At 36.2% G+C, this 18326-nt stretch overlaps 1 protein-coding gene across 2 annotated transcripts in view; it reads left to right on the top strand.

Moving 5' to 3' along the window:
• Window positions 1-18326, top strand: part of CPNE2 (copine 2) — a 476132-nt gene that overhangs the window by 147280 nt on the left and 310526 nt on the right. For both annotated transcript variants that reach the window (XM_033943760.1, XM_033943758.1), the window contains exon 5: window positions 6066-6137. In XM_033943760.1, coding sequence (XP_033799651.1) covers window positions 6066-6137 — 72 coding nt within the window. The remainder of the gene's footprint in view (window positions 1-6065; window positions 6138-18326) is intronic.

The raw sequence follows: 18326 nt of genomic DNA, 5'->3' as shown, positions 1-18326 counted from the left end.
GTTTCTTCTGTGCATGCGGAGGCACTTTAAGCAGGGACAAAATGTAGAAATTATAAAAATTTAGCAAACAAAATGTCCAAATGCCACTTTATATCAAAGAAGAGCTGGGAATCCTAAACCAAAATAATTAAATGTGAACTCTTAACACTACATTGAGTTTCAATGGGCAAATCTGTTATCTTATTTTTTATTTTAAAAAATTTCAATTTATACACATTTTATATAGTATGAGAGAGAAACATGGCATATTTCTAAAAGAAACACTACAAAACATAATCAAATAAAGAAATATTATGCCAATAGCCCACAACACAGATCCAAGATAAGTATTAACAAAGAAAAAAATTATTGGACATTAAAAAGAAAAGCAAAATAAAGCAAGGTCCCTAAAACAAGAGGCCCTATTTATATCTATCTGCATCTAAACTAATGCTATCAGCGAAGTTAAAAGCACACTGAGCTGCTGGTCCAGGGGTGGGAGAGAAGATGAGGAAGGCAGGAGACGTGGGAGATATGCGACAGGCAGCAGGAAGTCATTAGACATACAGCACTGGCGCCATACCGTGTGTTAAGAACCTCTGGCCCTACATACGTGCCTCTTGCAGCGAGAGGCACGTCAAAATTTCAATTTTCTTTATTTTTTATATACTGTCTATCAAACAAGTGTCTAAACGGTGTACAATAAAATGAAATTAAAAAGAAATGAGGTGAATTAAAATAAATATCTTATCAAATGTTGTACTTTGCAATTATTTTTATGTTCTGTTATGTATTATGATTTTTGGAAACTTAATAAAAAACATTGAACTAAAAAAAAATACTGGAACAAGTTCACACTGACATACATGTAGGCAAGTCAGCTGGCCGGTGCCTCTCTTCCTCCTCAGTGTACCACAGAACACTTAGAATCTCAGAAGGCACGCTAGTATGCCGCAGCATAAGAACATAATTGTTGCTCCTGGGTCAGACCAGTGGTCCATCGTGCCCAGCAGTCCGCTCACTCGGCCCTTAGGTCACCGAAGAAAACCACTGCCTCTAGAAGTCAAGGTCTCGCTCTCCAAACCCAGCAGCTCTCCAAGATGGCTTCAATGCACCAGAGGAATCGTAGGCTTTTTATGTTGTAACTGGTCCACCGGGGATGTCATTACTGGGACATGCTTCCTCCCCTTTGGTTCATCAAAGAAAACACTGCCTCCAGGAAGCATCTAGATGTCAAGGTCTTGCTCTCCCAGCCCAGTAGCTCTCCAAAATGTAAACTTGGCTTCTGGCAAAAATGTTTTCTAATTATTGGCTCTGTCCTCTTCTACTGATCTATGACTCCTTGTTTTATATTTCTTGAGGGCCTGTCTGTGTTTTGCATGTATGACTAAGGTATGATATTCTGCTAGCTTGAATAGTCTGTGTACTATAGAGATCTTGTTGCAGCCTTGTTTTGTTTTTCACTAGACAGTGTGTTGGTGTTTTAGGGATTGCTTTATGAGGGGCGTTCTTTGAGTCTTGAGAGTTAGTGCTGTTATGGTATTGGTTAGGTTCTGAGTGTGTTTTGCACAAGTCTGTGTATAGTGTTTTCCAGTGAAGAGACTGTGTGTTGGCCTTACTGAGGTAACATCAAAACTTTTAATTTAATTTTAGTTTGTTATAACATCAGACAGGATCTGATGGCTGAGGTCAAGTGAGTTATGTAGAAGAGAAGCAGACTGGCTGAGGGAAAATAGGATGTGAAAGGGGGAAGAGAGATAGATTGACTACAGCCTCTATGGAGGTATAGGCATCATTTAAGAACACTTTTTTCAGTCCACCTTAATTCGGTTGCAGTTTAATTTTCTTGCCATTTTATTCTTTTGCTTGTGATACATATTTAATATCTAAAATTAATAAAATGTATTACCTTCTCATTCTGCATGTTACTGACAGTCATGGACTTGGACCCCCCCCCCCCCCCAACAGCTTAATCTACTTTAGCTGTCAACTGAGCTTGGATTGGACTGAAGAACCTCTTAAAGGATTTCCCTTCGATTGAAGTTGAGGATCTGACACCTACACGTTTGGAAAAATGGAAGGACATTATCCAATTAAATAGAGAAGTCATTTCAGGATCATCAACTCTCCACAGTCTTTTGTTTTGGTCATATATATCTCTACTGTGGAGTTATTGGGTCAATTTCTTTGTTTTATTCAAATTACCTTGACCCACTATGGCCTTTCAAGCTTGGGACCACATACTCAGTTTTCCTGAGGAATGACTGAAGAACCTCTTACAGGATTTCCCTCCAATTGAAGTTGAGGATCAGATACCTACACTTTTGGAACAATGGAAGGACATTATCCAATTAAATATAGAAGTCATTAGATTGGACTTGCACTACATTCAGGAACATCAATTCTCCATAGAGTCAAGTTTCAAGTTTATTAGATTTTAATATACCGACCATCAAACAAATATCTGGCCGGTTTACATTAAATTTAAAAAAAAAGTAAAGAAAAAGAAATTGAAATAGTAAATATTTAGAAGTGCATATAGTGAACATTAAAGACATTAACATGACAAACTTGACAGTGAGGAAAAAAGGGAATGGGAGGGTAGAGTTACATTGTAGAGAGAAAAGGGAGTAAGGGGAAGTAGGAATAAAACATGTTGGGTGGGGAAGGTTCTTTAAGAGAGATACAAAATTAAAATTTAAAAAATTAAAAAAAAAAAAAAAAAAGGTAGAAAGTAATGTGAATGAAATTAGCGAGAAGAGTAGAATCTAAACAGAAGAGAATGCATCGCGAAATAAAAAAGTCTTCAGGCCTATCTTAAATTTATCTAGATGTTGTTCGTCTCGAAGTGGTTGTGGTAGAGAATTCCACAATGTTGGGGCAGATACAGCAAAATTTATTTTCTGTGTATAATAGAACTCTTTAATGGAGGGAATTAATAGGAGATTTTGATTTGTTGATCTCAAAGTTCGTGGTGAACATTGAGGAATGAGGAGTTTATGAAGGTATGAAGGCTGATGAGAAGATTTTGTTTTGAAAGTCAAGAGGATGATTTTATAGGTGATTCGATGAGCCACGGGAAGCCAGTGTGCATCTTTCAGGACTGGAGTAACATGATCATATTTACCTAGTTTATAGATGAGTTTTATTGCAGTGTTTTGTATTAATTGAAGGCGTCGGATTTCTTTTTGGGGAGACCATTGAGAAGGGAATTACAGTAATCTAAGTGGGAAATAATCAAAGAATGAACCAGAATTTTGATAGATTCGGTCTCTAAGATTGAAGTTAATGAGCGAATGATACAAAGTTTATAGAAACACGTTTTTATAACCGAACTAATATGGTCGTGGAATGATAGATCTTTATCAATGATGACTCCTAAAAGTTTTATTTTTGTTTCCATTTGAATTGGAACAGATTTAATAGAAATTTTTTCCGGTAGAAATTCGGTATTTTTAATTGAAAATAGGAGACCACGGGATTTGTCAATATTGAGAGAAAGTTTATTAGAGTAAAGCCAGTCATTTATGGTGTCCAGTTTATTGTTTATATCTTTTATATCAGAAATATTAGAGGTATTGATTGGATGAAGAAGTTGTATGTCATCTGCATAGGCAAAGATCGTAAATCCAATAGATTGAGCTAATGTTAAGAGAGGAGATAGGAAGATATTAAATAGTAAAGGGGATAGAATGGAACCTTGCGGGACGCCATAGGTTTGTGATATAGAGGAAGTGGTTTCATTCCTTGCATGGACTTTAAAGCTACGTTCTTTGAAGTAAGACGTGAACCATGATAGTGCAGATCCTGTGATACCGCAATCTTTGAGTCTGTTTATGAGAAGAGAATGGTCAATGGTATCAAAGGCTGCTGAGAGGTCGAGTGAGATAAGAAGGACAGATTTTTGGTGCTCATGATAATAGTGTATGGTTGAGATGAGGCCTAGCAGTAACAGTTCTGTTGAGTGCGAAGAACGAAAGCCAGTTTGGCAGGGATGTAAAGCAAAGGTTTTTTCGATAAATTCTGAAAGTTGGGTGTGAATGATTTTTTCCGTTAGTTTGGATATTAAAGGAAGATTAGCAATGGGGCGGTAACTCGCTGGAAGGGAGGGATCAGAGTTGTATTGTTTAATTTTTGGAAAGACAAGGGCTGTTTTCCAAGCCGAGGGAACTAAGCAGTCAGAAAGAGATTTGGATATCATTTCCCAAAGATATGGACCAAAGAAGGAGAAGAATTTTTTAAGGAGAGAAGGAGGAATACTATCCAAAGGAGTGTTAGAGGTATTTAGAGATTGCAATATGGGAAGTAAGTTAGCTAACGAAGGCATTTTAAAAGTTGAACAAGAGCTGAATGAAAGATGAGAGGAATCATTGGGCATATGAGAAGGAGGTGCAGAAGAAGCAGGTCCAAGATGAGATCTAATATCCTTGATTTTTTTTATCAAAGAAAAGTATTAGTTCATTTGCAGAAGGGGGGTAGTTAGGGGTAGTTTTTTTGTAGAGTATTTTGAAAGAGATTGAGCAAGATTGAAAAGTGTAGAAGAGTTGCGGGTGGTAGTTATAAGTTTAGTGTAATATTCTTTTTTGGCTTGTTGAATAGCATTTTTATAGTGAGAGGCTTTTTTTCTGAACAGAGTGAGGAAGTTATGGAGAGAGGTTTTTCGCCATTTATGCTCTATGGAGCGAAGTTGTCTGCGAAGAAGAGTGAGATTTTCATTATACCAGGGTTGTTGTTTTTTTATGTGGGTCTGATTTGAAGTGAATTTCTTTTTTTCTTGTTGAGGTGCCAGAGAGTCTAATAGGGATTTTGTGGAAGTATCCCAAAGGGAAATTTGTTCGTCGAGAGGAAGGGAAGAGAAGTCTGTGAGGTTTAAATTAAAGAGGTTCTGGATAGCTGTAAGAGTAATTTTGTTAGTATTACGTGTGGTGTATGTATCTTTTTTATTTTGTTTTTGGACATTACATAAATATGAAGGGGAGTCTAGTTGCCAGCTGATTAGGAGGTGGTCAGACCAAGGTAAGGGATGAAATAGGAAGTTTTTGAAAAGATGGGTAGTAGAAGTAGGGCAGAAAATCATGTCTATGGTGTTGCTGGCTGCGTGGGTAGGCGAGGAGATGAGAGGGGTTAATGAAAGGTCAGAAATCAGAGTTAGGAGTTCAGAGGTGTTGTGATGGTTAGGGGAATTGAAGTGAATATTGAAATCTCCGAGGATAATGGAGTCAGGATAGGTGATATTGAATTCTGATATGGTGGAAATGAGAGTATAAAGTGAGGTTTTGGTTACCGGAGGGGGAAGGTAGATAAGAAGAAAATTGAAAGAGGGGGAAAATTTAATGGAAAATTGAAGAGTTTCGACTGAGGCAGTGGGGGATAAATTGGAGGTCCTAAATATAATTTTGGTCCTAAATATAATTTACCATGAATTTCTGCTGCAAAGGTATGAGCTGAATCCAAATGAAATAATGCATATGCCTATTTCCTCCCCCAGCATCCTCAAAACAACAAATGTTCACTCTCTTCTCCTCTTCCTTTAAATTTTCCTGTGCTCCCTTTCCACTTAAATACTTTACTTTCTCCATTTCATGTAGAACTGCTCTTTCTGTTTAAAGAAGCACACGGAATGGGCATGCCGTTGAAAATTAGTAGAAAGAAAGCTTAATTTGAAGATCTATACTATAGGCATCAGAATGGGGGAGGCCACAGGGGCCATGGCCTCCCCCAAAATTGGTGGTAAGTTATGGCTCTACTCCCCCACCCATCTCCTCCTGGCCGTTGTAATTTAAAATCTTCGGGCAGCCGCCGCTCAGCATCACTGCAGAATGAAGACTTCTGGGGCAGGCCTGTTTGTTGTTGCTGCACGGGAAGGTAGGTGGGGGAGTTGGACAGAGTTCATTCATGCCGCAGGTTCCTGCTTGGTCTAGGGCTGAGCTTATGTCCCCCCCCAAAAAAAAAGCCAAAAGAACATTCCACTTCATATGTATACAGCAGAGCAAGCAGTATCATTTCTGTACACAAAACCTATCCTATTTCATGGCAGTTTATTTAGAGAGGTAAAGCAAAGTTAATCTAATTTCCATGTTTTTCAGATAGCTGCCCAAGAACTGTCGGATAATAGAGTAATAACCCTAAGTATGGCTGGCAGGAAACTGGATAAAAAGGTATGTGTTTTTTTTCTATGTTACATAAATATTTTATTGGTATTGCTTTTGGTAACAGCTATTCTTATGACAATTGTTGCCTTCTCTTTTAAAAATGAATATTTTATTGTATGAGATTTGGAAAAATGCCTTTGATCAAGATAAATTACAGCACTTCAGGTATGTCTGAGGATAGAGGTTTTATTACATAGGAGAGAATGATTCACCAACCATCTTCATGCAAATGGGGGTGATCGGAGGCATGCCCCCATCCGATGACATAGATCGCTGGGTAGCGATCCCGATGCATACGCAGACCATCTATTATGCCTGTAGATGGTCTACGCATGTGTTTGCTGTTCGTTTTTTTGTGTATGGTGGTTTTTTTGGGGTTTTTTTTTTTTACTCGCCCTGATTCTCCTCCATGTCCCTTTCTGCCTTCCTTCCCCTTCTTAACTCCGGTGCTGTTCTAATCTGTGCACGGATCATCTTACTTTTAACTTTTTATAGCGAGCCTGTGGTTTTAACCCACTTTAAACCCGCGGGTTAAAACCACAGGCTCACACTGCTGGGGAAGGCGGAGGAAGAAGCAGGGCAGCGCTGTGCAGCAACTCATAACTCCAGAGTCAGGGAGGCAGAGAGCAGGTCGCAGCAGAGAGCAGGTGAGTCGGGGGAGGTAGAGAGCAGGTCGCAGTAGAAAGCAGGAGAGTCGGGGACACAGAGAGCAGGTTGCGTCAGATAGCAGAGGCAGAAATTAGGTTTATTTCAGGACTGCAGGGCTGGCAGGACAGTCAGAAAGGAGGTGAGTGACTGGTACCTAGCAGTCGCTTCTTGTTGATTGGCCATCCCAGTTGGTGTTCAAGATTTTTGTTTAGTGAATCGCTGCCTGCCCTACTTTGCATGGGCCGTTTCTCCTCATATGCATACACGGATCGGAATCGGATCAGTACTGAGGTTAGTGAATCGGGTTGGAGGAAAATCTTTTCGCAAACCAATAAGTTTGCTTATTGAATCTAGCCCTTCGTATCTTGATCTTTCTTCTCGTTGAGATTCCAGGGTTCTATCCTCTCCTGGATTTTTTTTACTATCTCTCTCATTGTACCTTCAGTATATGCAACGGTGGTTCCTCCTCCACAGCCTTTCCACTATCGATTGGTGTACCTCAAGGCTCTGTCCCTCCTTTTCTCAGTCTACACTTGCTCACTTGGAACGCTGATCTCCTCCCACGGCTTCCAGTATAGCCTCTATGCTGACGACTCCCAGATCTATCTCTCTGTACCAAATATCTCTACTGAAACCCAGACCAGAGTCTCAGCCTGTCTTTCCAACATTGCCGCCTGGATGTCTCGTTGCCATCTAAAATCGAATACTGTATAGCTAAAACACAGCTGCTCATCTTCCTGCCTAAACCCAACTCCCCTCTTTCCTTGTTCTGTCTCTGTGGACAACACTCTCATCCTTCCTTTTTTATCTGCTCGTAATCTTGGGGTCATTTGACTCTTCTCTCTCCTTCACCGCCGTGATACAAAATATCACTAAAACTTGCCACTTCTTCCTCTATAATATCACCAAAATCTGACCCTTCCTCTCTGAGCACACTACCAAAACACTTATCCATGAACATAAGAATTGTAGCTACTGGGTCAGACCAGTGGTCCATCATGCCCAGCAGTCTGCTCCTGCGGCGGCCCTTAGATCAAAGATCAGTGCCCTAACTGATTCTAGCCTTACTTGCGTACGTTCTGATTCAGTAGGAACTTGTCTAACTTTGTCTTGAATCCCTAGAGGGTGTTTTCCCCTATAACATCCTCCGGAAGAGTGATCCAGATTTCTACCACTCTCTGGGTGAAGAAGAACTTCCTTACGTTTGTATGGAATCTATCCCCTTTTAACTTTACATAACATAACATTGTGCTTGTTGACTGCGTAACCATCAGTTCAACCCAGTTTACAAAAGTTACTAATGAAAATCATAATAAACGACATGAAGAAGTTAATTGATCAAATATTTCTAAATGTACATGAATGGTGGAACACCTTTTGTTTATACGCTAAATATGAGAAGTCTCTTGCGGACAATGATAGACAATCATACCACTCTTTTATTTCAATGTGGTCTCATGTCATATCTTATTCTCTTAATTCTTGATTGTTTTCTCATTGTATACTATTCATCACTGTGTTGACAGATGATTATATCGTATGGTTCTTATATTATGCTTATTGATTGCATACTTCTTTCTACTTGCTGTACATCTGCTGTTTGGAAACGTGAACTGTTGTTGCAGTGTTATGTTCTCTTCTGTTTTGTTTTCACTGAAAAATAATAAAACTTATTGAACTAAAAAAAACAAACCTCGAGTATATCCATCCCCACCTGGAGCGGATCCAACTCTAAGAGATTTCAATGCTATTTCTAATTCTTTTAAAGATATAGGTTCTTCTAAACTTCTTTTTATATGATCAGGAATCTTCGGTCCATTAAGTAAATTTAAAAATTCTAAACCATCTTGTTCTCTATTTCCATAAGACTCAGAAGAATACAATTCTTTATAAAAATTAAAAAATTGCTGTAAAATATGCTCATTTTTAGTATGCGAACCTCCTTGTTTATCTTTAATTACAATAATTTTAGTTTTCCTCTTTTTTGCTTTAAGATAATTTGCAAATAATCTTCCTGCCCTATTTGAGTTACCATAATACTGAGTTTACTGATAAAACAAATCTTTCCTTACAAATTGAGAAGATATCTCATTATATTTGACTTTTGCTTTTAATAAACTTTGCAAAGTATGTTGTTCCCATCTATTAATTAATTTATCTTCCAATCTTTTAATTTCATACTCTAATTCAGAAAATTGTTTTTTGAGTTGTTTTTTAATATATGCTGAATAAGAAATAATATTACCTCTCATAGTTGCCTTAAATGCATCCCATAATGTATCAATACTTATATCCACAGAGGTATTAAGTTGGAAAAACTCATTCATTTTTAATTTAAAATCTCCAAGAAATTTAGAATCAGCAAGCAAAGCATTATCAAATCTCCAAATTGGTTTAGAACAAACTTGATCATCAGATGCCAACTCGATTCACACCCCACCATGATCAGACAAAATTATAAAATCTATAATAGCTTTTGTCACACGCTGAATTAATCTATTAGAAACAAAAATATAATCAATTCTTGAAAAGGAGTTGTGGACCTGTGAACAAAAGGAAAACTCTCGATCATTAAAATGAAGAATACGCCATAAATCTATTAAATCACAAGATTATATTAAATTATCTAGCCCTAATGATTTTATAATTTTACTTGGTTTTTTATCCATAATTGGATCCATTTCAGCATTGAAATCTCCAGCAACTACTAAATTAGAAGCAGCCAGTGGCAGTAATAACTGTTGTAAATGTTTGAAAAATTCCATTTGATTCGAATTTGGAGCGTACACATTGAATAAATCCAGGGTAGTATTTCCCATAACCATTTTCACATGCACCCAGTGTCCTAAAGGATCCGAAGCAATCAATTGAAAATCAGCTGATCATTTCCTATTCACTAAAATAGCAACCCCAGCCTTTTTTCCTACTGCTGGGTCAAAAAATCACTTAGAAACCCAACCTCCTTTTAATTTCTTAGATTCTATTAATGACAGATGTGACTCTTGTATAAAATATATATCAGCATTTTGCTTCTGAAGGAAAGCTAGCATTTTCCTCCTTTTGATTGGATGATTTAAGCCATTGACATTTAAGGAAAAAACCTTAATCTCCATTTAAAAACTCATATATAAACCAACAATACTCTGTAAACTTGTTAATATTAAAATGACCAGACACCATCACACCCAATAAATTTAATAATAACTCAAATTGATGCAATACCCTCCATCAATTATACATCCTTTACCCCTAAAACCAATTAAATCCCCACCCATCCACCCTCCCAAACCTCCCCTTAAAAATGATTGTCTTGGAACACGCATAGGACATATAATCACAATACCCCCCCCAAGGCAACTTAATAAACATATCCATATCCATCTTCTTAAAAAATATTAATATGATGCAAATTCATTAATATCCTGAACATTAATAATACAAATAAAGCTCCCATATAGTAGAATAATCCCAAAATCAATCCTATATAATTGATCTAACAACTCACACTCAATAAACATGAACATAAATAATAATTAATAAAATCAGCAACTAATTCCCAAATTAATAGAAACAAAACTTAATTATGAATCAACCAATTTTTTTTTTTTTCAAAAAGGACTTATAAAATAAACTCATGAAATTATCTCCAATCTTCATTATAATTATAATATAACTATTGCATTCCCTATAAAAAGATAATTAAAATGCAACTTAATATATTTGAACCATAAGTCAAATGCAAATTCATACATCAATCAAAAAGAAAATTATAAATAAAATCAATTAAATCAGCAGATTAAATCAAATTTCAATAAATCTTGACCCATTAAAACCATATCTTATTATATCTTACCAATTAAAAATCTATTCACACTATTAAATTGAATTATTATCAATTAAATACCATCATAGTTCATACATTCATTGTATGAGAGCTCTAATAAACCTTACAAAAAAAATCTAAAAGAAACGAGCTCTACAAGAATCAATATTTAATATGCTACACTCTCATGTTATAGAAGAAAATAGCTTTAAATAACACTTCCAGAAATTTTCATTAAATCCTAACAAAAACCTATTTCCACCAGATAAAAATAAAAATTAATCCCATACATCAATGTAACGGGACAAAAGAAACATAGAAATACCAAAGCATTAATAGGACAAACATAAACTTTGCTTCTCTTCTTTTCTTCTGATTTTAAATGATCCTTTATGTAACCATTGGCTCCGAAGTAAGCAGAAAATCCTTTAATTTCTCTGGATCCTCAAAGTAAACGGATTTATTTCCAGATGTAACCCTCATCTTGGCAGGATAATATAGACCATATTTATAACCTTTTTCTTTCAGCTGAGGTCTAAGCTGCAGAAATTGCTGCCTTGTAGCTTCAGTGTTCTTAGCAAAATCTGGCAAGAAAAGTAATTTAGACCCCTTATAGTTAAGGTTTTTATCCGCTTTGGCCAAACTCAAAATTTCAAAGGCTTGCTGGAATCTTAATAACTTGAAAATAAGTGGTCTTGGCTTTGCTTGATTAGTGGACCGTTGAGATGGAATTCTATGAGCTCTTTCAATTTCTAGGGGGAATTTTGAGCTCAACTGTAACAACTTAGGAAGTAAAGTTTCCAGAAATTGAATAGGATTCCCCCCCTCCAAATTCTCCACCGAGCCAATTATTTTTACATTCTTTCTACGCCCACGGTTCTCTTAGTCTTCAAGTTGCTTTTGTAGGACCTTAATAGATTTAGTATCTTCCTTGCATTGTGCAGCCATTATCTCTAGCTGCTCCATTTTAGATTCTAGACTACAGATCTAGATTGGTTCTTCAAAATGTATAGCTTTATTTTGTGGAGCTCTCAGATACCTACTCCGTTAATCATTAAAGATTATTCAAACGGTTTTTTGTAGGCAAGGGTATCAATCATTGAGCTCCACCTTAACGTGTTGGTATTGTTAGAAACAAGTGCTAAATATTGAACATAGATTTTTAGATAAAGCACTTATCTTTTTTATGACGGCTTCTATTGTGCCTTGTGGTATGCGCTCTGTGCCCAACGGGACCCGTTTCGCCCAAATCGAGGCTTCTTCAGGGGTCTCACGAGATACTGTTAACACAGAGAAAAGTATTACTCTTAATGAAAAACATTTTGTTGTAACTTTTAAGGAAGCGTGTACTCACTGTGACAACTTGTAGCGACTTCATCAAAATGGCGTTAGCAAGAAATAAACGCCAACGCATGCGCTATATAGACGTATCAATTAAACTACCCCTGTGTTTCTTAAAGGGACACTCAATAATTTACAATTGAAACTGCTACTTTAGAAAAAAACACTCCAGTCCATATTCACATTCAGACCTGCAGGTTTTAATGTGCCTAGATTGAAAATCCAACGAGATTCTTTTTGTAGTAAGGTTCTATGTCTATCACCTCCTCGTGGGTTTGATTTCACCCGGTCTATTGCAAAACACCTCAATTCTTTGAAACTGTGTTGTAATTGGTTACAGTGTTCCACTAGAGGTGCAGTGATCCTCTTGCATTTAATATTAGATTTATGTTCGATGATCCGTGTTCTCAATGATCTTATTGACTTGCCAACATACCATTTCTTACATGGGCATGTTATCACATATATTATGTGATCTGTGGTACAGGTGAGAAAATGATTGATAGAATAGATTTTTCCGTCTTTCTGGCTGGTGAACTCTTTTAATTGTACCATATTTTCACATACGCTGCATTTACCGCATCTGAAAAAACCTTTCGGTAATAGATTATCTTCTCTCTGTTTTACTCTAAAATCTGCTGGAGAGAGTATTTCTTTAAGATTTCTATCACGTGTGAATGCAATGCGTAATTCTGTTTCTTTAAATGTAGTATTGGTTCGCATAATTCTCCAATTATTCTTCAATATTTTAGCTATGTTATTGCCATATGCTGAAAATTTCATTACACAAGTCATTATTTCTTCTTCTTCTTTTGAATGTTCTTTATTGATGTTCTTGTGAATTAGCCAATCCCTATTGTAATATTTTGCCCTTTTATAAGCTCTCTTCAAGATTTTACTAGGATACCCACGATTTTCAAGTTTATTTATAAGTAATTTGGATTGTAATGTAAATCTTCTTTTAGTGGAGCAATTTCTTTTTAACCGTAAAAATTGTGAAAATGGTAAATTTTGCTTTAAACTTACAGGATGGCAACTATGATATGACAAGAACGTGTTTCTATCTGTCTCCTTTGTGTAAACGTCAAATTCAAAAGATGTTTCTTTTTGTGTGATCGTCACATCCAAATAATTTATGTTATGTTTTGAGTATTGCATTGTGAAAACTATGTTCGAGTCACAACTGTTCAGCCAAGAAAAAAATGACTTTAATTCTTTTTCTTCTCCTGTCCACAACATCAGCACATCGTCTATATATCTTAGCCAACAATAGATTTTTGACAAAAAAGGTGAGTGATCGATCCAAATGGATTCGAAATCTGCCATATAAAGATTTGCCACTGAGGGAGCGAAAACCGCTCCCATAGCAACTCCCATTTTTTGCTTGTATATTTCTTTTTCAAACATAAAATAATTTTCTTTCATTGCTATTCTTGATAATTGTACAAGAAATTCAGATGGGATCAAGTGAGGTTTTGTCCTGTTCTCAAAGGTTTTTTTAATAATATTCAAAGCTTCATCCTGGGGTATTGATGTATATAACGCTTTGATATCAAGGGTTACTAACATGAAAGGAAATATGTCCATAGGTATTTCTTCCAATTTTTCCATCACCATACTTGCATCTTGGACAAAGGATTTAATTTTTGGGATCTCATCTTTCAGAAAAACATCTATAAATTTTGAAATGGGTTCCAACAAAGAGCCCCGTGAAGACATTATCGGTCTCCCTGGGGGATTGGTCAAATCCTTGTGTATTTTTGGTAGTACATAAAATACAGGTGTTAATGGACAAGATTTATTCAAAAATTTATAATCCTTCAATGTGAGAAAGCCTAATTTTAAACCTTCATCTGTTATTTTACCAATCTGTTTTTTCAATCTATTTGTTGGATCTAAAGGGAGTTTTTCATAAACCTCAGTGTCTTGTAATTGTCTGAGAATTTCCAAATGGTATTTTTCTTTATCCAAAATTACAATAGCTCCTCCTTTATCGGCTTTTTTTATTATGATAGTTTCATCGTCAGTCAATTTTTTAATCACTTCTCTTTCTACTTTATTCAAATTGTTATGTTGGTACATTTTATTTTCTTTCCATACTTCAATATCTTTTAGAACGCAAGATTTGAAAGCATTCACTAGAGGATCTAATGGTATCGGAGGATACCATGTGCTTTTGGGAGATAATATTGTCCGATCCGTACTCTTCGGTTGGTTCTCAAAGTAAATCCTTAACTGTAGTTTCCTGATTAGCTTTTCCAAATCCACATTGAATTGTATCTGATTGAAATCAGTGGATGGAACGAAAGAAAATCCATAGGACAACACTTTAGTTTCTATATCACTAAGTATGTGTTTGGAGAGATTAATTACCACTGGTTTCTCGATGTTTGCGACCGAGTGGTAGGTCTTTGGCGTGGATTCCCTTTTCTGCTTCTCACTCTGCCCCTTCTTGTAGATTGACCTCTCTTTAAAAAATGTTGTTGGCCATCTCCGCTACTGGATGTTGAAAAGGTTGAAATGTCTGAACTATTCTTGTCTGTTTGTGTTGGACTTTTACTATTCTGGTTCATCCATGGGTATACTTTTTGGTTTAGATAATCATATTCATCTCTTTTGAATTTCCTTATTTTGTTCTTCTTTATATTTTCTTTAAATTCATCCATGTTATTCGTCATTAATTTGTATTTGTCCGTAAATTCTGTTTCAGACATGTGGGATTTTAAATTATTCAAATCCGAATCTAATTTTATTTTTTCTTGATTAATCTCATTTTGACTTCTTTCTATAATTAACAACATCAAGTCTAAAGCGCATTTGTTGAGGATTCTGCTCCATGTTTCAAGGAATTGAGTGTCCTCTTTGAAAATCTGAGGTGCTTTATTGATCCTCAGACCTCTCGGGATTCTCTCTTTTTTGCAATATTCTATTAGCATATCGCTGTTCACTCGGTCGCAAACATCGAGAAACCAGTGGTAATTAATCTCTCCAAACACATACTTAGTGATATAGAAACTAAAGTGTTGTCCTATGGATTTTCTTTCGTTCCATCCACTGATTTCAATCAGATACAATTCAATGTGGATTTGGAAAAGCTAATCAGGAAACTACAGTTAAGGATTTACTTTGAGAACCAACCGAAGAGTACGGATCGGACAATATTATCTCCCAAAAGCACATGGTATCCTCCGATACCATTAGATCCTCTAGTGAATGCTTTCAAATCTTGCGTTCTAAAAGATATTGAAGTATGGAAAGAAAATAAAATGTACCAACATAACAATTTGAATAAAGTAGAAAGAGAAGTGATTAAAAAATTGACTGACGATGAAACTATCATAATAAAAAAAGCCGATAAAGGAGGAGCTATTGTAATTTTGGATAAAGAAAAATACCATTTGGAAATTCTCAGACAATTACAAGACACTGAGGTTTATGAAAAACTCCCTTTAGATCCAACAAATAGATTGAAAAAACAGATTGGTAAAATAACAGATGAAGGTTTAAAATTAGGCTTTCTCACATTGAAGGATTATAAATTTTTGAATAAATCTTGTCCATTAACACCTGTATTTTATGTACTACCAAAAATACACAAGGATTTGACCAATCCCCCAGGGAGACCGATAATGTCTTCACGGGGCTCTTTGTTGGAACCCATTTCAAAATTTATAGATGTTTTTCTGAAAGATGAGATCCCAAAAATTAAATCCTTTGTCCAAGATGCAAGTATGGTGATGGAAAAATTGGAAGAAATACCTATGGACATATTTCCTTTCATGTTAGTAACCCTTGATATCAAAGCGTTATATACATCAATACCCCAGGATGAAGCTTTGAATATTATTAAAAAAACCTTTGAGAACAGGACAAAACCTCACTTGATCCCATCTGAATTTCTTGTACAATTATCAAGAATAGCAATGAAAGAAAATTATTTTATGTTTGAAAAAGAAATATACAAGCAAAAAATGGGAGTTGCTATGGGAGCGGTTTTCGCTCCCTCAGTGGCAAATCTTTATATGGCAGATTTCGAATCCATTTGGATCGATCACTCACCTTTTTTGTCAAAAATCTATTGTTGGCTAAGATATATAGACGATGTGCTGATGTTGTGGACAGGAGAAGAAAAAGAATTAAAGTCATTTTTTTCTTGGCTGAACAGTTGTGACTCGAACATAGTTTTCACAATGCAATACTCAAAACATAACATAAATTATTTGGATGTGACGATCACACAAAAAGAAACATCTTTTGAATTTGACGTTTACACAAAGGAGACAGATAGAAACACGTTCTTGTCATATCATAGTTGCCATCCTGTAAGTTTAAAGCAAAATTTACCATTTTCACAATTTTTACGGTTAAAAAGAAATTGCTCCACTAAAAGAAGATTTACATTACAATCCAAATTACTTATAAATAAACTTGAAAATCGTGGGTATCCTAGTAAAATCTTGAAGAGAGCTTATAAAAGGGCAAAATATTACAATAGGGATTGGCTAATTCACAAGAACATCAATAAAGAACATTCAAAAGAAGAAGAAGAAATAATGACTTGTGTAATGAAATTTTCAGCATATGGCAATAACATAGCTAAAATATTGAAGAATAATTGGAGAATTATGCGAACCAATACTACATTTAAAGAAACAGAATTACGCATTGCATTCACACGTGATAGAAATCTTAAAGAAATACTCTCTCCAGCAGATTTTAGAGTAAAACAGAGAGAAGATAATCTATTACCGAAAGGTTTTTTCAGATGCGGTAAATGCAGCGTATGTGAAAATATGGTACAATTAAAAGAGTTCACCAGCCAGAAAGACGGAAAAAATCTATTCTATCAATCATTTTCTCACCTGTACCACAGATCACATAATATATGTGATAACATGCCCATGTAAGAAATGGTATGTTGGCAAGTCAATAAGATCATTGAGAACACGGATCATCGAACATAAATCTAATATTAAATGCAAGAGGATCACTGCACCTCTAGTGGAACACTGTAACCAATTACAACACAGTTTCAAAGAATTGAGGTGTTTTGCAATAGACCGGGTGAAATCAAACCCACGAGGAGGTGATAGACATAGAACCTTACTACAAAAAGAATCTCGTTGGATTTTCAATCTAGGCACATTAAAACCTGCAGGTCTGAATGTGAATATGGACTGGAGTGTTTTTTTCTAAAGTAGCAGTTTCAATTGTAAATTATTGAGTGTCCCTTTAAGAAACACAGGGGTAGTTTAATTGATACGTCTATATAGCGCATGCGTTGGCGTTTATTTCTTGCTAACGCCATTTTGATGAAGTCGCTACAAGTTGTCACAGTGAGTACACGCTTCCTTAAAAGTTACAACAAAATGTTTTTCATTAAGAGTAATACTTTTCTCTGTGTTAACAGTATCTCGTGAGACCCCTGAAGAAGCCTCGATTTGGGCGAAACGGGTCCCGTTGGGCACAGAGCGCATACCACAAGGCACAATAGAAGCCGTCATAAAAAAGATAAGTGCTTTATCTAAAAATCTATGTTCAATATTTAGCACTTGTTTCTAACAATACCAACACGTTAAGGTGGAGCTCAATGATTGATACCCTTGCCTACAAAAAACCGTTTGAATAATCTTTAATGATTAACGGAGTAGGTATCTGAGAGCTCCACAAAATAAAGCTATACATTTTGAAGAACCAATCTAGATCTGTAGTCTGGTTTCAGAGGCATTAGATTGGAAGCCATTATATTACTGAGAGTGGAATCACCATTTTAGATTCTAACAGAGTCACACGCTGATTAGCCAATTCCATCTGCTTATTAGTGTGAACCACCTCCTCTTTTACTTCCTGAATGCTGTCTGCATTACTCTGAATCTTCCGCTGTATTTTTCTGAGCTCTGCCATAATTACTTTTTTGCCCAACTCCTCCTCTTCCGGCAACGGGGCTTTCGGCGGCATCACCTGATCGTGCTTAACACGCTTCGCCGTACCCGACGTGCCAAAAGCTGCATCGATCTTTGACTGCCACGTATTAGCCATCATACACCACAAAAGTATATAACAGAAGCCCCAAAGAAGATGAAAGGTATATTTTAATATTCAATTTGTTGCCTGGTATAACGGAGCAGCGCGACTACACCTCCATCATGTGCGCGCGCCAAGCCCAGCAAAGGCAGATCTTGTTTGACGAACTTGCTGCACTTCTTTGAGGGAGTAAACAGGCAGATAGACAAGGGCAACCCAGTCGACATTGTATATCTGGATTTTCAGAAGGCATTCAACATGGTTCCACATGAATGACTACTTCGGAAAATTGCGAGCCATAAAATCGAGGGTGAAATACTCACGTGGATTAAAAACTGGCTGGAGCATAGGAAACAGAG

This window comes from Geotrypetes seraphini, chromosome 4 (genome assembly GCF_902459505.1).
Source record: "Geotrypetes seraphini chromosome 4, aGeoSer1.1, whole genome shotgun sequence".
In the NCBI taxonomy this organism is placed as follows: Eukaryota; Metazoa; Chordata; class Amphibia; order Gymnophiona; family Dermophiidae; genus Geotrypetes; species Geotrypetes seraphini.
This window is presented reverse-complemented; position numbering and strand designations above follow the sequence as displayed.